This window comes from Schistocerca nitens, chromosome 12 (genome assembly GCF_023898315.1).
Source record: "Schistocerca nitens isolate TAMUIC-IGC-003100 chromosome 12, iqSchNite1.1, whole genome shotgun sequence".
In the NCBI taxonomy this organism is placed as follows: Eukaryota; Metazoa; Arthropoda; class Insecta; order Orthoptera; family Acrididae; genus Schistocerca; species Schistocerca nitens.
In genome coordinates, this window is record NC_064625.1 from 189,633,765 (window position 1) to 189,659,532 (window position 25,768).

The following is a 25,768-nucleotide window of genomic DNA, read 5'->3' on the forward strand; positions in this document are numbered from 1 at the left end:
TTTCTTCATTAGTCCTTTGTATTTCTTTTCTATTCTTTTATCTGCAGCAATAAGTGTAATTTTTAAACTAACAGTATTTGGAAATGCAAATGTTAAAAAATGTATGAGGAGTACATGGCAGAGTACATTGTCACTCGTATTAGTATCCTTCTATTCTCCCATGGAAATTGGAAAAAAAGACTGCCTAAATGTAATTAGTCTAATACTGTCTGGGCAGTCTCTACAGCAGCGATACACAGAAGGGCGTAGCATATTCGTTTGATGTGTTCAAGGTAAGTTGGCCAATTACTGGAGGGGGTTGAAGGAGTAGAGGAAACGAGTCTGAACCACACGTAAGTCTCCGCAGGGCCTTCCTTCCCCAGCGTGTGAACCCTAACCTGTGCTTCGTGCTTCAGAAATTAAGCACAGAGGCAAAAGTCACTTAAACGCGGTTCTAGGCGCTTCAGTCCAAAACCGCGCTGCTGCTATGGTCGCAGGTTCGAATCCTGCCTCGGGCATGGATGTGTGTGATGTCCTTAGGTTAGTTACGTAGTTAAGTAGTTGTAAGTCTAGGGGACTGATGACCTCAGATGCTAAATCCCATAGTGCTTAGAGCCATTTGAACCATCTCTTAAACATTGTTCTCGTAAATGTAATTGATATTAAGTGTTCAATAAAAAACTGTGCAATTCATCAGTTACATAAACTTATGAGAAGGAAAGGAAACAGTACAGGACAGATGAAGCACGAACCAGTATCCAGCAAAGGACAATGCCTGCCTTATACAGTACTGTCATCTATGATACATTGACTGACTGAATCCTTCCGACTTTTAACGACTCAGACCCGAAGAGTCGACTAGCGAACTTAAATTAACGCACTGTACATTCCTAATTCACTATTTCGCCCTTGAACCTTTGCTAGTAGGTTTGCTTTCACAGAACAGTTGACACGTACCTTGACATATCTGCCATGTCACATTACTCAAGATATCTGTGACACTCTCCAGTCGGTCAAAGTATCCTGTGACCATTTATGTTGACCTTCTCTGCGTAGATATATCATCACCCGTTAGGCTTATTTGTCACAGGTCCCACACGGTTCAGCAGTATTTTGAGATGGGTCATACAAGTATTTTACAAACAATCTTAAAGGCTCCATCCAAAGAGCTGGATGTCTGCCACCTACTTCACTTACATCTGAGGCTCTGTCATCGTTCTGCTCCAAGCTGTTGTTGTTGTTGTTGTTGTTGTTGTCTTCAGTCCAGACTGGTTTCATGCAGCTCTCCATGCTACTCTATCCTGTGCAGGCTTCTTCATCTCCCAGTACCTACCACAAACTACATCATTTTGATCTGTTTGGTGTATTCGTCTGTTGGTCTCCCTGTACAATTTTTACCCTATGCGCTTCCCTCCAGTATTAAATTGATGATGCCTTGATGACTCATAACGTGTCCTACCATGCGATCCCTTCTTCTAGTCAAGTTGTGCCACAAATTCCTCTTCTCAACGTTCTCCCAATTCCTTTACTCCATATCCCCACAAATTGTTCACACAGGATATTTGTAATTGCAATGGGGAAAATTTTGGTTACCTCCTCAAAAGAGCTCATTGGCTGTTTTGAAACGCTACCATGTAGCCACGTGACCCTCCAGTGGCGACGTAAGCCATGGCAGTGAACCGATCAGTACGTGTCAGTCGACTGTACGCAGTCAGAGCAGCAGGATGCGTCGCTGGTAGTGAAGTGGAAACGTGAAGGGACACGTACAGCACAAAAGCGTACAGGCCGACCTCGTCTGTTGACTGACAGACACCGCGACAGTTGAAGACGGTCGTAATGTGTAATAGGCAGACATACATCTAGAGCATCACACAGGAATTCCGAACAGCATCAGAATCCATTGCACGTACTATGAAAGTTACGCTGCAGGTGAGAAAACTAGGATTTCACGGTTGAGCAGCTGCTCATAAGCCACACATCACGCCGGTAAATGCCAAACGACGCCTCGCTTGGTTTAAGGAGCGTAAACATTGGATGATTGAACAGTTGAAAAACGTTGTGTGGAGTGACGAATCACGGTACACAATGTGGCGATCCGATGGCGGGGTGTGGGTATGGCGAATGACCGGTGAACGTCATCTGCCAGCGTGTGTAGTGCGAGCAGTAAAATTCGGAGGCGGTGGTGTTACGGTGTGGTCGTGTTTCTCGTGGAGGGGGCTTGCACCCGTTGTTGTTTTTGTGTGGCACAATCACAGCACAGGCCTACATTCCCGTTTTAAACACCTTCTTGCTTCCCACTGTTGAAGAGCAATTCGGTGATGGCGACTGCATCTTTCAACACGATCGAGCACCTGTTCATAATGCACGGTCTGTGGCGGACTGGTCACACGACAGTAACATCCCTGTAATGGACTGTCCTGCACAGAGTCCTCTCACAATCCTATAGAATACCTTTGGGATGTTCTGGAACGCCGACTTCGTGCCAGGCCTCACCGACCGACATCGATACCTCTCCTCAGTGCAGCACTCCGTGAAGAATGGGCTGCCGTTCCCCATGAAATCTTCCAGCACCTGATTGAACGTATGCCTGCGAGAGTGGAAGCTGTTATCAAGGCTAAGGTTGGGCCAACAGCATATTGAATTCCAGCATTACCGATGGAGGGCGCCACGAATTTGTAAGTCATTTTCAGCCAGGTGCCCGGATACTGTTGATCACATAGTATAGGTGTCCAACATGTCTACCGAAAATGATCTGCTGCTGTGCTGTGTAACATGATGTAAGGACAGTGGCTGTAAAAAAAGTGGGAACCGACAGTAACCGGAGACGAGATGTCAAGTGTATAATTCAAAAATGTTCAAATGAGTGTGAAATCTTACGGGACTTAACTGCTAAGGTCATCAGTCCCTAAGCTTACACACTACTTAACCTAAAGTATCCTAAGGACAAACAAACAAACCCATGCCCGAGGGAGGACTCGAACCTCCGCCGGGACCACAAGTGTATAATTGAAGAACTGTCAGGAGAGTAGATGCTTCCTGCCAAAGTGGTATCTTGTCTTCTACTCTAGTGCAAACGATGAACTAAATGAATAATAGTGGAAGAAAGACAGGAATTCACTGAATAACAGTAATTCTGCTGTTTGTGCAAAGAAAGAACTATAAATCCAATGTTCCAAATAGACAGTCATCCTTCCACCAGCTGAACGTAACCATGACATTGATCATGATCAACTCCAATACTGAAACTTCCTGGCAGATCAAAACTCTGTGCCGGACCGAGAATCGAACTCGGGACCTTTGCCTTTCGCGGGCAAGTGCTCTACCAACTGAGCTACCCAAGCACGATTCACGCCCCGTCCTCACAGCTTTACTTCCGCCAGTACCTCGTCTCCTACCTTCCAAACTTTACAGAGGCTCTGCTGCGAATTTCATTGCACATTAAAAGCGGTGGCTCGTTTTTATTTTTGCAGGTTACTATTCCATGCTGTGATTTTTGATATTTTGTCTAAACCAGCAAGGTAAAACAGAGGCCACTACTTCCACCACATCAAGTGGATTTAGTGCTCACGTACTCACACTGAGCCGGGAACACTTCCCAGTTTATCAGTGGGGAATAATAGAAAATGATTATTACTATTATCGGTGCCATGCGTGCAATGGTCGTGCCAGGCGCGCGATATTGAATCTTTATATTATCGAGGGACTTGAAAGGGAAGCAGGGATTGGGAAGGGAGTGAGACAGGGTTGTAGCCTCTCCCCGATGCTATTCAATCGGTATATTGAGCAAGCAGTAAAGGAAACAAAAGGAGAGTTCGGAGTAGGCATTAAAATCCATGGAGAAGAAATAAAAACTTTGAGGTTCGTCGATGACATTGTAATTCTGTCAGAGACAGCAAAGGACGTGGAAGAGCAGCTGAACGGAATGGACAGTGTCTTGAAAGGACGGTATGAGATGAACACCAACAAAAGCAAAGCGAGGATAATGGAATGTAGTCGAATCAAGTCGTGTGATGCTGCGGGAATTAGATTAGGAAATGAGACACTTAAAGTAGTAAAGGAGTTTTGCTATTTGGCGAGCAAGATAACTGATGATGGTCGAAGTAGAGAGGATATAAAATGTGGACTGGCAATGACGAGGAAAGTGTTTCTGAAGAAGAGAAATTTGTTAACATCGAGTATTGATTTAAGTGTTAGGAAGTCGTTTCTGAAAGTATTTGTATGGAGTGTAACCATGTACGGAAGTGAAACATGGACGATAAATAGTTTGGAGAAGAAGAGAATAGAAGCTTTCGAAATGTGGTGCTACAGAAGAATGCTGAAGATGATATGGGTGGATCACATATCTAATGAGGAGGTATTGAATAGGATTGGGGAGAAGAGGAATTTTTGGCACAATTTGACTAGAAGAAGGGATCGGTTGGTAGGACATGTTCTGAGCCATCAAGGTATCACCAATGTAGTACTGGAGGGCAGTGTGGAGGGTAAAAATCGGAGACCAAGAGATGAATACACTAAGCAGATTCAGAAGGATGTAGGCTGCAGTAGGTACTGGGAGATGGAGAAGCTTGCACAGGATAGAGTAGCATGGAGAGCTGCATCAAACCAGTCTCAGGACTGAAGACCACAACAACAATACTATCGTTAATGGCGCGAGACCTGCACGGCCTTATAGCAACCGTTATAGTTCTGCATTATTCTGTGACACTAGGGGTGATTTCACGTAATGAAAGGGAGAATGTAAGATTGAAGGACTCATTTATTAAACAGTTGAAAATCGAACAATAGTACAACCAAATAGGGGTGGGGGAAGAAAGATTCGAGTTCAGCAGGCTACCCCAACGAACGTTCATAACAAGCCACGACAGCAGGAGAAAAGAAATTTTAGTAACGATCGCCGTAATATCAAATGGGGGCCAATTTACTAAAGGAAGGGGTTGCAGGCATGCAACGACCACCCCACGAATCAGCCAAAGACTAAGAAAGATGCTACTGTGCGTGAGTCGCTACGTAGCCTCCCGTACTAAAGGAATAAAAGCCGCAAGACGCGAAACTTTCCAGAATGACTTATAAGGCTCCCTCTGGGCCGCAGGGCGCGAATCTACAGTGCACGTCGGCGCTCATACCTCGGTCTCACCAGAACTGCCCTACTGCCCCTTTGTCCACCACCCACCCGCGGAGGGCGGTTGGCGCCCACCCTGAACTGGCCAATCATAGGGCCGGAATTGCACAGGGAGGCGACCTCGCGACGTTGAAATCTAGCAGAATTAGCAGTTACAAGGTTGGTAAGGCAGGTTGGGGAACTGAGAGTAGGAGAAACTTTGGCCACTACTGAATGTTCAAACGACACCACGTGCTACCCTGGCGATCGGAAAAAGGATGGGAAACGGGAAGCCATCATGGCTGCTAGGAAGACTGCTGCCCTCGCCCATAAATAAAGAAAATTCCCTCCAAGCTCCTCCCACAGATCAGTGGGAGACAAACTGTAAAAACCGTCAAATAAATCAGGCAACCCATCGAAATTATTAATATTGCCTGAATTATTATTTTACCGAATACCAGAATGCTGGGATTAGGAATATGAAATACGAGCACTGAATGGTGAGTGAAGTGCACCTCTTTCAACATGTCTACAAATACAACAGTTCACTGAATTGTTACAATCTTTGCTTGGTTTCAGCTATCAAAAGAAAAAACCTGTAACTGAAAGCTCGGAATAGCATGTAATGGCAGAAGCTCAGTCTTTCGCCACCCATCACTTGACTCAGATGTTGGGTTCAAAGTTCAGCACCACTTGCATAGAGTGCAACCATAAGGGCAGCCGAGAATGAGCCAGCGCATTGTCCCGGTTTGACCCCTGTAACTTCTGTAGGCCCCTCAAACTACTTTTCTGGAGTCCTTTGATAAAGCGAGGGGCCATTTATTTATTCATTTACTAGCTATTTCCTTTTAGTATGTGATCTAGATAGAAGTACAAACCGAAATATAGCACATAATACACTACTGGACATTAAAATTTCTACACCAAGAAGAAATGGAGATGATAAACGGGTATTCATTGGACAAATATATTATACTAGAACTGACATGTGATTACATTTTGACGCAATTTGGGTGCATAGATCCTGAGAAATCAGTACCCAGAACAACCACCTCTGGCCGTAATAACGGCCTTGATACGCCTGGGCATTGAGTCAAACAGAGCTTGGATGGCGTGTACAGGTACAGCTGCCCATGCAGCTTCAACACGATACCACAGTTCATCAAGAGTAGTGACTGGCGTATTGTGACGAGCCAGTTGCTCGGCTACCATAGACAAGACGTTTTCAATTGGTGAGAGATCTGGAGAATGTGTTGGCCAGGGCAGCAGTCGAACATTTCCTGTATCCAGAAAGGCCCGTACAGGACCTGCATCATGCGGTTGTGCATTATCCTGCTGAAATGTAAGGTTTCACAGGGATCGAATGAAGGATAGAGCCACGCGTCGTAACACAACTGAAATGTGACGTCCACTGTACAAAGTGGCGTCAAAGCGAACAAGAGGTAACCGAGACGTGTAACCAATGGCACCCCATACCATCACGCCGGGTGATACGCCAGTATGGCGATGACGAATACACGCTTCCAATGTGCGTTCACCGCGATGTCGCCAAACACGGATGCGACCATCATAATGCTGTAAATAGAACCTGGATTCATCCGAAAAAATGACGTTTTGCCATTCGTGCACCCAGGTTCGTCGTTGAGTACACCATCGCAGGCGCTCCTGTCTGTGATGCAGCGTCAAGCGTAACCGCAGGCACGATCTCCGAGCTGATAGTCCATGCTGCTGCAAACGTCGTCGAACTGTTCGTGAAGATGGTTGTTATCTTGCAAACGGCCCCATCTGTTGACTCAAGGATCGAGACGTGGCTGCACGATCCGTTACAGCCACAATCTGACCTTTATCAAAGTCGGAAACGTGATGGTACGCATTTCTCCTACTTACACGAGGCATCACAACAACGTTTCACCAGGCAACGCCGGTCAACTGCTGTTTGTGTATGAGAAATCGGTTGGAAACTTTCCTCGTGTCAGCACGTTGTAGGTGTCGTCACCGACGCCAACCTTATGTGAATGCTCTGAAAAGCTAATCATTTGTGTATCTCAGCATCTTCTTCCTGTCGGATAAATTTCGCGTCTGTAGCATATCATCTTCGTGGTGTAGCAATTTTAATGGCCAGTAGTATATTTCAAAATGATTTCAAATGTGTTAGCACAACTAAGGATTATGGTTTTAGGGGGAGTAACCTACATAAAATTTCTACATTAAAAAAAAAGGAAAAATGATAATTTTTAAGAGAAAGACAAGAATTGTGCATTCTACCGTTTCACTATCCGGCACACATGTATGTGCTCACCCAGAACCAGACGGCAGGTGCTATTGTTGTATTGTACTACGCTGCATCGCTGGACAGCAAATTTTGTAATTTGTAATTCTACTACCCACTACACTACACTACACAGCATTACACTACGCTGCACTACACTACACTTCACTTCACTACACTACTCTACTCTACTTTACTCGGTATCAGAACTGACCTAAATTTCTCATTTGCCTAGACGGTTAACCGGTTATCCCCGGCGCACTGAGGCAGAACTCATAATCCACAGGGCAGTGCTGTTTGCCACTCGAGCTGTACGGATTGCGAGATGGCAGTCAGGGTGACAGGAAATCCTTCTCGATCATCCTCTGCTGACTGATTCTGGAAGTGGACGTTCTGCCACTGTATGTCTGCCGCTGTCACACTCTATGACCTCTTCTCGCTTGTCTCTCAGCCACTTAGGCTTGATGGTTATAGGCTGATACTTTAGCCGTTCAGCTTATGCCACAGTTCCTCGTACCTAATTATGTTGCAGACAGTTGCGTCACCAAAGCCATAACTGCCCTGGTCTGGAACGTCTCGTCTACTGGTACACTCCCAGACGATGTGGTATAAGGTGCCGATTGCTCCACGTTCACAAGTGTCTGTGGTATGTTGTCCTATTTTTAGTAATTAGGTGGGATACGAATCGTGTGTAACAGGTACTGTATAGCTGCCACTACAGGACAGCCGCTAACAATTCCTGGATATCTGCAAAGTGATTTCTCCACAGAGGCTTCTTCATAGCCCTGAATAGGTGACAATCGTAAGGGGCCAACTCGAGAGAATACGGTGGGTGTGGCAGTACCAGCACGGGAGCCATCTTTGCTCTACTTGTACGGGGCGGGCACCGTCGTGTTGCAGGAGCAATCGTCGTGTTTGTGCCAAGCACTTGTGACTGTCGGAAGTGTTTGCACCGTCACCTCACAGAAACTGCGTTCCAGCACTGCCCTTGACGGTCACACTACACGTTTTCTGCTCACATAGTGACATCAGCTGGGGAAATGGAGAGTACTGTGACAGGATAACACTAATAGTGATTGCTATGTCACCTACCGTTTAACCAAAGTACTTGCAATTGTAATGGTGAGTAAAATGGCACACTACGAATTGTGGGAGTAAAATGAAGTGTAAATCAATTCGGTACATCCGTCGTAGCTACGGTCTAAAAAAATGAAGAACTTGTTAGCAATTGGAGCAGTTACTTAGCTATTTAGAACCTGTTCAGTCAGGGAAAGTACAGCTATCAAACCTACACACACCAGTCCCATCAAACTACAGTCCGATTTCACTTTTGCCAGCATTCTCAAAAATTTTAGAAAAAGTATTGTACAGGCAGCTTCTCAACCATCTGACCACAAATAACATATTTCTGAAGGGTTCTGATACCGAGAAGGCTATTTACACCTACAGTGAAAATGTACTTAATTCATTAAATAACAAATTACAAGCAGCAGGTATTTTCTGTGATTTGTCAAAGGCATTCGATTGTGTGAACCACAACATCCTTTTAAATAAATTAGAATTCTGTGGTGTCACAGGCAGTGCTGCAAATTGGTTCAAGTCATACCTAACAGGAAACAAAGGGTGTCCGTGCAGGGGACTAGTGAATTAAGTCATCAGTCATCATCAGAATGGGAAGAAATTACATGTGGTGTCCCACAAGGATCCATCTTAGAGCCACTGCTTTTTCTTGTGTACATTAATGATCTCTCATCAGTTACACTGCCAGAAACAGAGTTCATTTTGTTTGCAGATGACACAAGTATTGCAATAAATAGTATGTCGAGTGTAGTTCTAGAAAAATCTGCTAATGATATTTTCATGGATATTAATAAATGGTTTAAAGCCAACTCACTGACATTAAACTTCGAAAAGACTCACTATATGCAATTCAGAACCTGTAAGAGGTTTCCACCCACCATATGCATAAAGTATGAAGAAGAGCAGATAGAGGAGGTTGACAGTCTTAAATTCCTGGGATTACAACTTGATAATAAATTCAGTTGGGAGGAGGACACCACAGAACTGCAGAAACGCCTTAACAAATCTGTATTTGCAATTCGAGTGTTAGCAGACATAGGCGACATAAAAATGAAAAAGCTTGCATACTTTGCCTACTTACATTCCATAATGCCATATGGTATAATATTTTGGGGTAACTCTTCAAGTCAAACAAAAGTTTTCAGAGTCCAAAAGCGTGTAATACGTATTATTTGTGGAGTAAATTCACGGACGTCCTGTAGAAACCTCTTCAAAGAACTGAGTATACTAACTACTGCCTCTCAGTATATTTACTCCTTAATGAAATTTGTCCTAAATAATATATGTCTTTTTCCAACAAACAGCTGAGTTCATACATACGATACCAGGAACAAAAATGATCTGCACAAGGACTTAAAAGCACTTACTTTAGTTCAAAAAGGAGTCCACGTCTCAGGAACAGTCATCTTCAATAATTTACCAGCAAACATAATAAATTTACGAAACTTCCTGGCAGATTAAAACTGTGTGCCGGACCGAGACTCGAACTCGGGATCTTTGCCTTTCGTGGGCAAGTGCTCTACCAACTGAGCTATCCAAGCACGACTCACGCCCCGTCCTCACAGCTTTACTTCTGCCAGTACCTCGTCTCCTACCTTCCAAACTTAACGGAAGCTCTCCTGCGAACGTTGCAGGACTAGCACTCCTGAAAGAAAGGCTATTGCGGAGACATGGCTTAGCCACAGCCTGGGGATGTTTCCAGAATGAGACGAGGTACTGGCAGAAGTAAAGCTGTGAGGACGGGGCGTGAGTCGTGCTTGGGTAGCTCAGATGGTAGAGCACTTGCCCGCGAAAGGCAAAGGTCCCGAGTTCGATTCTCGGTCCGGCACACAGTTTTAATCTGCCAGGAAGTTTCGTATCAGCGCACACTCCGCTGCAGAGTGAAAATCTCATTCTGGAATAATAAATTTAGTTACAAATAAAGATCAGTTTAAAAGGAGCCGGAAAGACTTACTAGTGGGCAACTCCTCCTATTCCATTGACGAATTTTTTAATAGAAATAAATGATGTATTGTGTATACTCATACTATTAGTATTGTTATTTCAGCTTAAAATGATGTATTGTATGCACTCATACTATTAGTATTGTTATTTCAGCTTTAAAAAAAATGACATGTGCCACATCCACGAGGATCTCCTCAACACGGATCCAAGGAACGAGAAACTAATCTAATCTAATGTAATCTAGTACAAATCTAATCTGTGGGCGGGTGACAGCATCCTTACACCTGTCGGTATCGTTTCGAATTCTACGTGAGCTCGCGGTGTGTCGGCAGATGTTCGTGACGCAGCTGATGGCGGAGCCGATGAAGACGTGGGTGGACCTGCAGCGGCCGCTGGCGTCCGACGACCTGGAAGGCTTCATGCACCGCAGGCTGATGGTGTCGTGGGCGTGCAAGCTGGGCGTGGCCGGCTGCGTCCAGCAGGCCACCGAGCTGTTCGCCGACTGGATGCGACAGCCGGACCCTGACCGGCAGAGCCCGTCAGTACCTCGCTATGCAAGAGTGACGCGCGTCAGTGGGCGGAACATCTCTCCCACACTCCCATTACAGATTCTCGGTACGAGTGTGCAGTGTGCTGAAGACACCGCTTCTGGTGCTGTTCAGAAAGCCACAGTGACACCTACCCGCTTTAGAGGTCTGGAGACGCTCACTGTTTTGATGTGGCAATACGGAATGGTCGATTTCTCTGCACGTTCTGGCACACTTGCCCCCTAGCGGGGCTTTCTGCACCCACGTCACAGTGCGTGCTACGGTTCGAAACTGGGAGAGATGCACTGTACGCTGGCGTCTGATATTTCTCTGTGCGGCTGCTTTCTGAAACCCCAGAGGTGCTTACGAATTAACTTTCACTTAGGACTAACCCTTGACAGAAAACTGACGTGGGTTAACACACATCATTACTCGTACGGACCGAAACCAATTCTTCAGTGTGTGGCGCTGCATTATGAGTATTAAAATGTCTCGAATATTTGAGCCACTGTGGTAAATCGCCTTCCTCACGGTTCTGTGTTCATTCATAATTCTTTCATAGAATGTTAAATAATGAAAAATGTAGAATGTAGTCGCAGTAAATAATAATACAAACATGGCGGTGCAGTGTGGGACGTCAAACGAGCCGGCTTGGAGCAGGAGAGGCACCACAGGGCGTTTTAATAGCCAGTGTCTATACTTCAACAAGTAAATTCATAAGTATTTGTCAGCATGACCAGGAAGGATTCAGGATTCACACTCATAGCAGTGGAAGTTCGAAAACATAACGAAATAATTTTTTTTACGTGTCAAATTTCATCATCTTTTTCACTTGCTAATGGCAGCATTTGTTGCTATAGGTACACTTTTCTTCATAAGTTAGGGAGATTCTTCGATGAATTTTGCGCAGCATACGTACCATACTTACAGGCGTACGAAACTCTAGAATTTATTTAATTTATGAAAAAACGAATGAGCTGTTATATTTTAAACTTCCTGTTTAGAAAAAACACAAATTTTATACTTAATTACCTCAACTTTTGCCACAGTTTTAAAAGATTTGGAAAATTCTAGAGTTTGAGACACCTTCAAGTATGGTTTGTATGCTGTGCAAAATTCATCGAAGAGTCTCTCTCACTTATGAAGAAAAGTGCACGTATAGCAACAAATACTGCCATTAGTAAGTGAAAAAATGATGAAATTTCGTACATAAAAAGAATTCATTTTGTTATGTTTCCGACCTTCCAATGCTATGAGTGTGAATTCTCAATCCTTCCTGGTCACACTGACAAAGTTTTATGAATTTATTTGTAAAAGTATAGACAGTGGAAATTAAAATGTTCTGTGGTGCCTCTCCTGCTCCAAGTCGGCCCGTTTGACGTCCTACCCCCCCTTAACAAGTAAATTCATAAATATTTGTCAGCATGACCAGGAAGGAATCAGGATTCAAACTCATAGAAGTGAATGTTCAAAAACATAACAAAATAACTTTTTACATGTGAGATTCCATCATTTTTTTACTTACCATTGGCTGCATTTGTTGCTATACGTACACTTTCCTTCATAACTAAGAGAGATTCTTCGATGAATTTTGCACAACATACAAACCAAACTGATTTCGCGAACTCCAGCAGGAGCATGCAGTTTGTCAAGTGTGTCTTTCGTAGTGCGAAGAACATCTGTTATTGTGTTGCTGCCCGCTCGATGGAGAATTTTGCCCACCGGTTCAGTGACACCTTGAACATATGGTAATAGAGCGATGTTTTGTGCTTCCTTTTCTACCCTCTATTGCCTTCGTTGTTTGTCGCCATAGTTTTATCTATTACTTTCATCCCATAACCGTTGGCACAGAAAATGGACTTGAGGTTTTGTAGTTCACCCTTCAGTTGTTCCTTATCGCCGATGGTGAGAGCCCTCTCGGTTAAAGTGTGCAGGGTGGATTAGTTGTGTGTAGGGTGATATTGGGGGAGCCACGGAGGTGCCTGTCAGTACAGGCTGGTTAATTATGTTTTCTATGGCCCAATTATCCATCAAGCTTTCTGTAAACTTCCACTTCGAAGAAAGTGTATGTAGGTTGTTGTTGTTGTTGTTGTGGTCTTCAGTCCAGAGACTGGTTTGATGCACTTCTCCATGCTACTCTATCCTCTGCAAGCTTCTTCATCTCCCAATACTTACTGCAACCTACATCCTTCTGAATCTGCTTAGTGCATTCATCTCTTGGTCTCCCTCTACGATTTTTACCCTCCACGCCGCCGCCTAATACTAAATTTGTGATCCCTTGATGCCTCAGAACATGTCCTACCAACCGATCGCTTCTTCTGGCCAGGTTGTGCCACAAACTCCTCTTCTCCCCAATTCTGTTCAATACCTCCTCATTAGTTATGTGATCTACCCATCTAATCTTCAGCATTCTTCTGTAGCACCACGTTTCGAAATCTTCTATTCTCTTGTGGTCCAAACTATTTATCGTCCACGTTTCACTTCCATATATGGCTACACTCCATACAAATACTTTCAGAAACGACATCATGACACTTAAATCTATACTCGATGTTAACAAATTTCTCTTCTTCAGAAACACTTTCCTTGCCGTTGCCAGTCTACACTTTATATCCTCTCTACTTCGACCATCATCAGTTATTTTGCTCCCCAAATGTATGTAGGTAAACTGTAGAACTTTCCAAATGTATTAAAAACTGTGGTAAAAATTGAGATAATTAACTATTATAAAATTTGAGTTTTGAAGTTTAAAATGTAACGGCTCATTCATTTTTTTTTCATAAATTGGATAAATTCTAGAGTTCGATACATCTGTAAGTACGGTTTGTATGCTGTGGAAAATTCATCGAAAGGTCTCTCTTATTAACGAAGAAAAGTGTACCTAGAGCAAGAAATGCAGCCAATGGTAAGTGAAGAAAATGACATAATTTGACATCTGAAAAAAACTGTTTTGTTTTTCAACTTGCACTGCTATGAGTGTGATTCCTGAATCCTTCCTGGTCACACTGACAAAGTTTTATGAATTTATTTGTAAAAGCATAGACAGCGGAAATTGAAATGTCCTGTGGTGCCTCTCCTGCTCCAAGTCGGCCCGTCTGACGTCCTACAGTGTAGTGTCAGAGTAGCAGGTGGCAGGTGAGAACCTCTCCACTCTGCCCGCAGGGTGCCGCCGGGCCTGCAGTACGAGGTGGTGTGCACGGCGCTGAGGCAGGGCGGCGAGGCGCGCTGGCGGTTCGCCTGGCAGCGCTACCTCGCCTCCAACGTGGCGTCGGAGAGCGTCGAGCTGCTGCAGGCGCTCACCTGCGCCCGCGAGCCCTGGCTGCTGCAGAGGTCAGTCGGCCACCGGCTAGCTACCTGCCCACCCCACTGGCCGGCCACCGCCGCTCGGCGTTTTGTTTGCCCAGTGATCGAACTGATGTCTACATCTACATTTATACCCCGAAAGCGGAGGGCACTTTACGTGCCACTGTCATTACCTCCCTTTCCTGTTCCAGTCGCGTACGGTTCGCGGGAAGAACAACTGCCGGAAAGCCTCCGTGAGCGCTCGAATCTCTCTAATTTTACATTCGTGATGTCCTTGAATCACACAACAGTGTAAGTGATGACGAGAAAGGACCGACCATCATAATGGAAGACGTAAAGTCTGCCATAGCTGCAATGAAAAATGGCAAAGCGGTAGGTACAGATACAATACCGGGAGAAAAACTAAAATGCTTGAACCACGATGGAATAAGAGAAATATTGACGTTATGTAATAAAATATATGACATTGGTGAATGGCCTGAGGACTTTCTGCCAACAGTAATGATTCCATTACCGAAAAAACAAGGAACCAAGAAATGCAGCGATCACAGGACAATCAGCCTCATTTCACATGCAGCCAAAGTGATGTTAAGCATAACTAATAAAAGACTTGAAAAAGTAAGGGAGGAGAATCATGGCGAGGAGCAGTTTCGCTTTAGACGGAATACGGGCACCAGAGATGCAATAGGGCTCCTACGAATCTTGGGAGAAAGGTTTATTGAAAAAGGAAGAGAGCTATATATGTGCTTCATCGATCTAGAAAAGGCATTTGACAGCGTGGTTTGTGACAAGCTGGCGACTATAATGAGGGAAAAGAGAGTGGACTGGAAAACCAGAAGACTTACAAACTCATTATATCTTAATCAAAAAGTTTCCGTTAAAGTGAGAGGAGAAAGTACAAACTGGATCAGACTAGGAAAAGGAGTAACACAAGGATGCTGTTTATCACCTACTCTTTTCAACCTCTACTTGTAAAATATGATTGACCAATGTTCATTAGATGACAAAGGAGTAGAAATTGGAGGAAGAAGAGTAGGGTGCTTGAGCTTTGCTGATGACATGGTCCCTCTAGCCACGGGGGAAAAAGAATTACAGGATTTGGTAGACACCATTGGAACTAACGGAAAAAAAATATGGAATGAAAATTAACACAAATAAAACAAAAGTATTGGCACTAGGAGGAAATAAGGAAAAAAAATTATGCTGAATGGAGAAACACTAGAACAGGTGCAAAATTTTAAGTATCTTGGAAGCAGGATAGACACCGACTGGAAGTGCACCACAGAAATTAAAACAGGGATAGCAATGGCAAAACAGGCGTTTTGTAAGAAAAGGAGAATCTTCTGCAGCGTTCTGGACAGAGAAGTCAGAAAGAGACTCATAAAGTGTCTTGTATGGAGTGTTCTTCTATATGGCGCTGAAACGTGGACTATGAGGAAGAAAGACAGAGAAAGGCTGCAGGCTTTTGAGATCTGGACATGGCGGAAGATGGAAAGAATAAGTTGGATGGACAGAGTGAAAAATGAAGAGGTACTGAGAAGAGTGGGAGAGAAAAGACAGTTACTAGATGCAATAAAGAGAAGAAAAAGAAATTGTATTGGGCATGCATTAAGAAAGGATGACGGACTGATAAAAACAGTTTTAGAAGGTTATGTAGAACGGAAAAAGAAGCGAAGAAGGAAGAGATTCCAGATACTGGATGACATGATGGGCGGTACAACATACAGCAGCCTCAAGAAGGAAGCAATGGATCGCAGAAAATGGAGAGGCAAAGGAGCTGCTAATATAGCAGATAACTGATGATGATGATGATGTCCTGAGGAGGTATAAGTAGGGGGAAGCAATATATTCGATACCTCATCCAGAAACGCACCCTCTCGAAACCTGGACAGCAAGCTACACCGCGGTGCAGAGCGCCTCTCTTGCAGAGTCTGCCACTTTATTAAACATCTCCGTAACGCTATCACGCTTACCAAATAACCCTGTGACGAAACGCGCCGCACTTCTTTGGATCTTCTCTATCTCCTCTGTCAACCCGATCTGGTATGGATCCCACACTGATGAGCAATACTCAAGTACAGGTCGAACGAGTGTTTTGTAAGCCACCTCCTTTGTTGATGGACTACATTTTCTAAGGACTCTCCAAATGAATCTCAACCTGGTACCCGCCTTACCAACAATGAATTTTATATGATCATTCCACTTCAAATCGTTCCGCACGCATACTCCCAGATATTTTACAGAAGCAACTACTACCAGTGTTTGTTCCGCTATCATACAATCGTACAATAAAGCATCCTTCTTTCTATGTATTCGCAATACATTACATTTGTCTGTGTTAAGTGTCAGTTGCCACTCCCTGCACAAAGTGCCTATCCGCTGCAGATCTTCCTGCATTTCGCTGCGTTTTTCTAATGATCCAACTTCTCTGTATACTACAGCATCATCCGCGAAAAGCCGCATGGAACTTCCGACACTATCTACTAGGTCACTTGTATATATTGTGAAAATCAATGGTCCCATAACACTCCCCTGCGGCACGCCAGAGGTTACTTTAACGTCTGTAGGCGTCTCTCCATTGAGAACAACATGCTGTGTTCTGTTTGCTGTGTTCTGTTTGAGAACAAGATGCTGGTCTGATATTCCGTAGGCTCTTACTTTGTTTATCAGGCGACAGTGCGGAACTGTATCGAACGCCTTCCGGAAGTCAAGGAAAATGGCATCTACCTGGGAGCCTGTATCTAATATATTCTGGGTATCATGAACAAATAAAGCGAGTTGGGTCTCACACGATCGCTGTTTCCGGAATCCATGTTGATTCCTACAGAGTAGATTCTGGGTTTCCACAAATGACATGATTCGCGAGCAAAAAACATGCTCTAAAGTTCTGCAGCAGATCGGTGTCAGAGATATAGGTCTATAGTTTCGTGCATCTGCTCGACGACCCTTCTTGAAGACTGGGACTACCTGTGCTCTTTTCCAATCATTTGGAACCTTCCGTTCCTCTAGAGACTTGCGCTACACGGCTGTTAGAAGGGAGGCAAGTTCTTTCGCGTACTCTGTGTATAATCGAATTGGTATCCTGTGAGATCCAGTGGACTTTCCTCTGTTGAGTGATTTCAGTTGCTATTCTGTTCCTTGGACACTTATTTCGATGTCAGCCATTTTTTCGTTCGCCCGAGGATTTACAGAAGGTCTTGCTGTGTGCTTGGAACAACTCAAAATAATGAACGAGATACTGCCAGTGCCCTATTTTCAGCTCTGCCCCTGAAGTCTTTAATGATGATCAGCATCCCAAGGCCCCATTTGGTGAGAAAACTACAAAGACACCAAGTTAGATAGTAAATTTTATGTTCCATAAATCATGGAATTGATCAATCATAACGATGTAGAGTGAGTCATTTTCAATGCTTACATGCTGACCAATTACCAAGATATTTTTTTGCAACATACATATGTGAGTTAGTAGTCCTACACACCATCTGGTGAGCAAGATGTGTGAGACAGGCCAAATACCCTCATACTTCAAGAAGACTATAGTAATCCCAGTTCCAGAGAAAGCAAGTGCTGAGAGTTGAGAAAATTACCGAACTATGAGTTTAATCTTATTAAAGACAGCAGAGTTGGGGGACATCCAATTTTTTCCAGTATGCTGACGAGTCCCGCCCTACTGACGGTGTCAAAGGCTTTGTTGAGGTCAACAAAAGCCACATATAATGGCACTCTGTGATCGCGGCACTTCCCTAATAGTTGGCACGAGGTGAATATCGTGTCACTTGTCCATCTCCCAGTTCGAAATCCACACTGTTACTTAGGGTAGATCCGAGCAGCCAAGGTTTGCAGTCTCTTCAGGATTATCCTTGCATACGCCTTTCCAGCAATGCTCAAGAGAGATATTCCTCTATAGTTGTTACAATTACCTCTGTCGCCTTTTCGCTTATAGATTGTTACTATATTTGTACCTCGCATGTCTTGAGGTACTGGGCTTTCTTCCCAGCACTGCAGTAGGATTTGATACAATATCGGCAAAACGCAGTCAAGTTTGATGATTTCTGCTGGTAAGTTATCACGGCCTGTACTCTTGCCTAGGTTTAGACTTTTAAGTGCGAGTTTAATAAGATCTTTTCACGACAATATGCGTGGCTCTGTAATCTTCGGTGGCAGTACATCTAAACCATTCAGTATGAACTGTGGCATAAGACAAGGCTGTGTGTTGGCACCTACACCTTTTCGAATTTTCCTCTCGGGTCTGATCCAAGTGGCTTTCGAGAATTGCAATGTTGGAGTACATCTGTATACTAGGAAAGATGGAAGGCTTTTCAACGTCAGTCTTCTGAAGAGTAAGACAAAGCGCTACGAGACGTCGCTCGTGAACTCCTGTGTGCTGATGATGCTGCAATTGTTGCGAACTCCGCAGAAGAGCTGCAAGAGCTAGTATCAAGATTTAGTCACGCGTGCCACCTATTCTCGGTGAGTGTAAACAGCAGTAAGACCGTAATTATGGTTCAGTGTGCTGACACAAAGCCGAATATCACACAAGGTGGCACTACTCTGCAAGTCGTAGATAACTTCTGCTATCTCGGATCTACTACAGAATCAAACATGTCTGTTGACAAGGAAATTGATGCTCACATTGGAAGAGCTGCGGCAACTTTTGGCATACTCTCTACACGTGTTTGGAAAAACAACAAACTCTCTTTGACCATAAAAATTCTTGTATATCGAACTTGCGTCCTCAGCATCCGTTTGTATGCATCGGAAACATGAACTACCTGTGCCAAACAAGAACGTCGCCTTAATGCTTTCCACGTGCGGTGCCTGAGATCCATCCTCGCAGTAACGTGGAAGGACCGAGTGACCAACGAAGCAGTGCTACCTAAAACTAACTGCAACAGTATTTCAGCTATCTTGAAGCAGAGACGACTCCGCTGGCTGGGACACGTCCACCGTATGGATCCTGACAGATTACCACGTGAGGTGATGCTCGGAGAGATCTCTATAGCCAAAAGACCTGTAGGACGTCCTGTATTGAGGTTCGAGGACTCCTGTAAACGAGATACGGAGAGCTTTGGAATCGACACAAACAGATGGGAGGCACGGGCTAGCACGAGACCAGAGTGGCGTGATGATATATCATCTGGAATGTCGAAGCACGATGAAGGCTTGTCAGACAGATTAAGGCGGAAAAAGCTTCGCGATGCTACCACTGCTCCTGCCTCAGCAGCCAGATACACTTGTGACAGTTGCGGCAAGAGATGTCTTGCTGCCATTGGCTTGACAAGTCATATGAAAAAATGCAACCCATAACCACACAGGCACTGCAACAATCATGTACCAAGATGTCGTGGCCAATATATATATATATATATATATATATATAATCAGTTTAGTAAGTCATGGCTGCCAAATACTAACATAAGCCCTATACAGACGAATGGAAAAATTGGTAGAAACTGACCTCGGTGAATATCAGTTTGGATTCCGGAGAAATGTAGGAACACGTGAGGCGATACTGACCCTACGACTTCTCATAAGAGATAGGATAAGAAAAGATAAATCTACGTTTACAGCATTTGTAGATTTGGAGAAAGCTAACTGGAATACTCTCTTTCAAACTCTAAAGGTGGCAGGGGTAAAATGCAGGGAGCGAGAGGCTATTTACAATTTGCTCAGAACCCAGATGGAAGTTATAAGACTCGAGTGCCACGAAAGGGAAGCAGTGGTTGAGAAGGAAGTGGGACATGATTGTAGCCTATCGCTGATGTTATTCAATCTGTGTATTGAGAAAGCAGTAAAGGAAACAAAAGAAAAATTTGCAGTGGTAATTAAAGTCGAGGGAGAAGAAATAATAACTTAAAGTGTAGCCATGGGAAAGTTCACCTTGCAGACTGCTTTCGTCAGAAATAACATGCGCTCTGTGAGTCAAAGATCGGAGAACACTCATTGTCTGGGCAGGATGGTGGCAGCTATTTGCACGTAAATACAGATCGGTGTGCGTCGGCTTCCTATACACTTCATGTCCCAAAGTGCCATCCTCTCTGCGCCGAATCACTCACAGAGCGCATTTAATTTCTGACGAAAGCAGTCTGCAAGATGAACTTTCCCACTTACAAAGAGTGTTTGAAGACAATGGGTACTCTCCACAACAAATGCAGAGGGCACTGAAAGTGAAACCGAAAGAGGCCACAAATAAAGCAGAAGAAGATGAAGAAACCTTTAAATCGATGGCCTTCCTGCCATATGTGGGTAGCCTCTCATAAAAAGTAGGACGCATTCTCGGCAGACACAGTGAAAGTGATTTTTCGTCCTCCACCCAAGACAGCTGCACTCGTGGGCTCCGTCAAAGGTGATTTGCTGCTCCGAAAATCCGGAGTTTATAAAATTCCATGTGAATGTGGCCTTTCTTACATCGGACAAACAACTCGTACTGTCCAAGAAATATGTACAGAACACCAGAGGTACACGACGACTTTTACAACCCAACAAGTCTGCAGTGGCAGAGCGCTGTATTGATAATGGTCACAGTATGTTGTATGACAACGTCGAAATTTTGGCAACTACATCATCCTTTTGGGACTCGATAGTGAAGGAGGCAATTTAATTAATAGAGATAGTGGATTCAATCTTGATAAATCATGGAATCCGGTACTCGCTGTAATAAACTCGCAAAGACGTCGTCACAGTGCAGCCCCCAATGATATATCGATATGCCAACACAGATCGACTGCGGAGTCAGAGATACAACTCGCGCATTATGCACGTCTCTGCTGCCGACCAATGTCTCTGGCGCATTTGCATCTGTGGCCGCATGCGCAGTCGCGCGGTACAACAGTATAAAGGGACGAAGCGAGCACTGGAGCGGCAGTCTGGCGACTCAGTCTGAAGATGGCTGAACGTTATACGGCCGAAATATTAGAAGAAGAAGAAGATTTCTTGCGGCTGCACACCCGAAACTTAATGGAACAGTCTTTGCGCCGCCAGAACCTGAAGATTCACAAGAAATTTATTTTTGTTTGTCTAGTTAATAAATAATTTAACATTAATAATACACATCCATCACTGATGCAAAAGCCCCTAACAGGGAAACGTGGGTGAGGCCTTATAACCTGGACTAAAGAGCATTTGGTCGGATGTGTGTTGTTTCGCAATGTTTCCAACTTCCGGCCGAGTTTATGAAACGAGAGTGAAAGATAGTGGGGGATCGACGACGATTTAGGCAGCCATGATGTAGCATACTGTGGAAGGTCGCATTACTGCCAAGGATTATAAGACTGTTTTGGTCGATCAGTTCCATTCACGGTACAGCATTTACTCTCCAGTGGTGATACTACATTTCAAGATGACAGGGCACACAGCTCGCACCGTCCAGGAGCACAAGGAAGAGCTACCGCATATCAAAATTGTCGAGCGTTTGTAGTCCACTTTATGCCAACAGCCTCGCCACAGTGGCAATACCGGTTCCTGTCAGATCACCAAAGTTAAGCGCTGTCGGACTCGGCTAGTACTCGCACGGGTCACCGTCCGGGCCTGCCGAGTGCTGTTGGCAAGTGGGGTGCACTCGGCCCTCGTACAGCCAACTGACGACGTGCTCGATTGCGACGTAGCGGCGAAAACTGACAACTGAGACCAGACGCCCCTCGGTATCCACATCTGATGACGCCGCAGGGCTGAGAATGACATGGCGGCCGCTCGCTACCGTTGGGCCTCCGAAGCCTGTTCGGGCGGTGTTTGTTTGTTTTGTAGTCTACTCTGGAGAGAAGGGTGCGTAATCTCTGGCCATTCCACCATCGTTACCTGAACTCGCCACAGTTTTGCAGGATTAATGGTATGAGATGACCTTAAAAACCATACAGGACCTGTATTTATCCATTTCGCGGCGTCTGGAAGATATTTTGAAAGCCAGCGGCTTTCCTGCGCCATTTTAGGCAGGACTTTTGCCCACCCCCACATATAACTGTATTACAATAGAATATTCTCTCCGAAGTGGGAGGAAACGGGGTAGTGACGTCCATTAGCCTTGAATGAGATTTTCACTCTGCAGCGGAGTGTGTGCTGATATGAAACTTCCTGGCAGATTAAAACTGTGTGCCCGACCGAGACTCGAACTCGGGACCTTTGCCTTTTGCGGGCAAGTGCTCTACCAACTGAGCTACCTAAGCACGACTCACGCCCCGTACTCACAGCTTTACTTCTGCCAGTACCTCGTCTCCTACCTTACAAACTTTACAGAAGCTCTCCTGCGAACCTTGCAGGACTAGCACTCCTGAAAGAAAGGATATTGCGGAGACATGGCTTAGCCACAGCGTATGGGATGTTTGAATGTGGCTAAGGCATGTCTCCGCAATATCCTTTCTTTCAGGAGTGCTAGTCCTGCAAGGTTCGCAGGAGAGCTTCTGTAAAGTTTGTAAGGTAGGAGACGAGGTACTGGCAAAAGTAAAGCTGTGAGTACGGGGCGTGAGTCGTGCTTGGGTAGCTCAGTTGGTAGAGCACTTGCCCGCGAAAGGCAAAGGTCCCGAGTTCGAGTCTCGGTCCAGCACACAGTTTTAATCCGCCAAGAAGGTCCATTAGCCTTGTTCCCCCGCCCCTCTTAATTGTACCATCACTGGGTAAAGGACATTTGGTGAAAGAATATGGAGTTACAAGACCGCCTCTCTCGAGCTGAGTTACTGAAAAATAAGACATATTCAAAAAAGTGATGCAGGGCTTCTTTTGTGGCTGTCAACAACAAGTGATTGTCCGTCATAGGCGCTTCACCGCAATAGAAAAACTTGCCCAGCTAAATTTTACAAGACAATCTTTTAGATATTTCTTAACCAAAGTTTTATAAAAGAATTTTTTTAAATAAAAGCACAATGATTTTTGTTTGTCTAGCTAATAAATAATTTAACATTAATAATACACTATAACATGAAAAATCTTGATTGCAGTCACAATTTTCTTGGAGTTAAACGTGTGCACGGTGTTCCTATAAGCTTCAGTGTGGTGCTGAGAGGTGAGAGGTGATATTTTAGGCGTTATGACTGCCCCTGCTAATACTGCTATCTGATTGTTGGTCAAACTTAGTATATGTCAGTTGAAGTTTCACAAGGGATTAGAAATATGGTTTTCAGGTGATTTGACCGGAAAAAGCTCATGGACATCACGCAAAGCTGATACTACAAAATGGTAATGTAGAGTTAAAATTGCTCCTACAATGATATCAGTACTTAACTGTGGGAGTTAATCTGATTTTTGATTGGGTTCGAACTTCAGAACAAATAAGTAGACACTTTTTTGCGAACATGTTGTCCCTCTGATTCTTTCACTCGCATTGGATTGTAACAGTTTTTATTGTGAAGACTGCACGCTGACGGACTTGTAACAGTTTCAATTACAACTTACTAAGATGACACTTCAGCTGAAAATGAATCCAGGCTGAGCTGGCGGGCTCTGCCAAATAAGTATAATTAACATTCAACAATCACCATATTACGTATCGTTGTTTTAATACCTACTAAATTAAACTTGTAACTAAAAAATACCATTTCACAACAAGTCAAAGACAGCACAATAATTTACGTAACAGAGGAAAATGCTTGGTAAGATCACTGTTTTAGATCGAGAACATTTTCAATATGAAATTTGACAAATTATGTGCAGGTAACAATTACTTTTAAATAATCTTAGTTGTAAGAGGGTATGCGAAAAAGTAATGACTCCGAATTTCCTTTGTGAAAACTGTAAGAGATTCAAATAAAACAAACTTGATTTACATTATGCATCTTTATTCTTCGTGTCCACATATTTATTTCTCAACATCGTCACCCTAGCGACGAGCACATTTCTCCCAACGATTGATTACCGTCACTGCAGAATATTTAACTTTGTTGATGGAGCAACAGCCTTAACTCTGCTTACAGCACTTCATAACTATCAAAGTCCTGGACGGTATTCTTCAAGTTTTGGAAACATTCTAAGCTGTCAGAGACGATGAGGTTGGCACCACCGTTTTCTTCATTACAGGCAGAAAACAAGCCAACGTCGCACATTACTGATGTAGATACAATTATCACCGTACACAGCTTTCATTCTTCTACGAATTTGAAATGGAGGCACGCTTCCTGAGCTTCGAAAGTCGATTACATGACGGAGTTGCTCACACCCCGACAGCGCCATGCTGCACGCCCCTCTAGCGGCAGAAGGTTGCAGCGTGCCTCAGCGAAGCGAGAGAGTCCGGGGACACACGGGACCGACACAGAGAACAGAATAAAAAATTCGGAGGAATTACTTTTCATTGTGCTCTCATACATCAATTACGTGATGATTATAATTCGTAATATTCTCACACAATGTACAAGAAGTGTTGAATAAATTATTGTAGCCAGTTATATGGTCAGTAAATCGTGGATATTTTAAGATAATTTCATGCTGTCATGTAACCTTCAAGAAGCTCCAAAAACAGTTTTACATTCAATAATCGAACAATGGAAAATCCAGGATGGAATGTAACAATATTATGAGAAAGAAGTTGCTACTCACCATATAGCAGAGACGCTGAGTCGCAGATGGGCTCAACAAAAAGACTTTCACAATTAAAGCTTTTAGCCATTGGCCTTGAGTCGTCTGTGTTAGTTGCGTTTGCGTTTGCGTGTGTGTGTGTGTGTGTGTGTGTGTGTGTGTGTGTGTGTGTGTGTGTGTGTGTCTATTGCTGACGAAGGCTAATGGCCGAAAGCTTTAAATGTGAAAGTCCTTTTCTTGTGCCTATTTGTGACTCAGCATCTCCGCTATACGGTGAGTAGCAACTTTCCTTCTCATAATATTGTTACATTCAATAATAATATTTTGACATCTTAATAGTTTCCTTTTTTAATTATAGTGGTAGTAGCGAACCCGAGTAACATCCAAACTACAAAATCAAAGCACTGACAATGGTTATTTAAGATTACTGCACTCAGTAGTTTTGAATGACGTGCTACACTGTATCAAGAGGTGAACTACACTGGGGTCCAAAAGTTAAGGGACAGCGATACACACACACGGAGGTGGCGGTAGTAGCCTATCGCATACACAAGGTGTAAAAGCCCAGTGCGTTGGCGGAGATGGTTTTTGTACTCAGATGATTCACATCGAAAGGTTTGCGACGTGGTTGTGGTCGCATGGCGGGAACTAATAGACTTTGAACGAGGAATGGTAGTTGGAGCTAGACGCATTTCGGAAATCGTGAACTCAGTATCCCATGATCCACAGTGTCAAGAGTGTTCCGAGAATAACAAATTTTAGGCATTATCTCCACAGACAACGCAATGGCACGGGCTTCACTTAATGACCGAGAGCAGCGGTGTTTGCGTGCAGTTGTCAGTGCAAAGAGACAAGCAACGCTGCGTGAAATAACCGCAGAAATCTGTTTAGGACGTACGACGGACGTATCCGTTAGGACAGTGCGTTAGTGGTCTGCGGCAGCAGACGATCGATGTGAGTGCGTCTCCTAGTAGTACGATATTGGCTTCAGCGCCTCTCCCGGGTCGTGACCGTATCAGTTGGACTGTAGACACTGCGGAACTGTGGCCTCGTCAGATCAGTCCGGATTTC

The 25,768-nt window shown here is 44.1% G+C and overlaps 1 protein-coding gene across 3 annotated transcripts in view; it reads left to right on the top strand.

Moving 5' to 3' along the window:
• LOC126215393 (aminopeptidase Ey-like) overlaps nt 1–25,768 on the top strand; it is a 406,189-nt gene that overhangs the window by 350,772 nt on the left and 29,649 nt on the right. For all 3 annotated transcript variants that reach the window (XM_049942100.1, XM_049942099.1, XM_049942101.1), the window contains exons 11-12: nt 10,703–10,908; nt 14,060–14,227. In XM_049942100.1, coding sequence (XP_049798057.1) covers nt 10,703–10,908; nt 14,060–14,227 — 374 coding nt within the window. The remainder of the gene's footprint in view (nt 1–10,702; nt 10,909–14,059; nt 14,228–25,768) is intronic.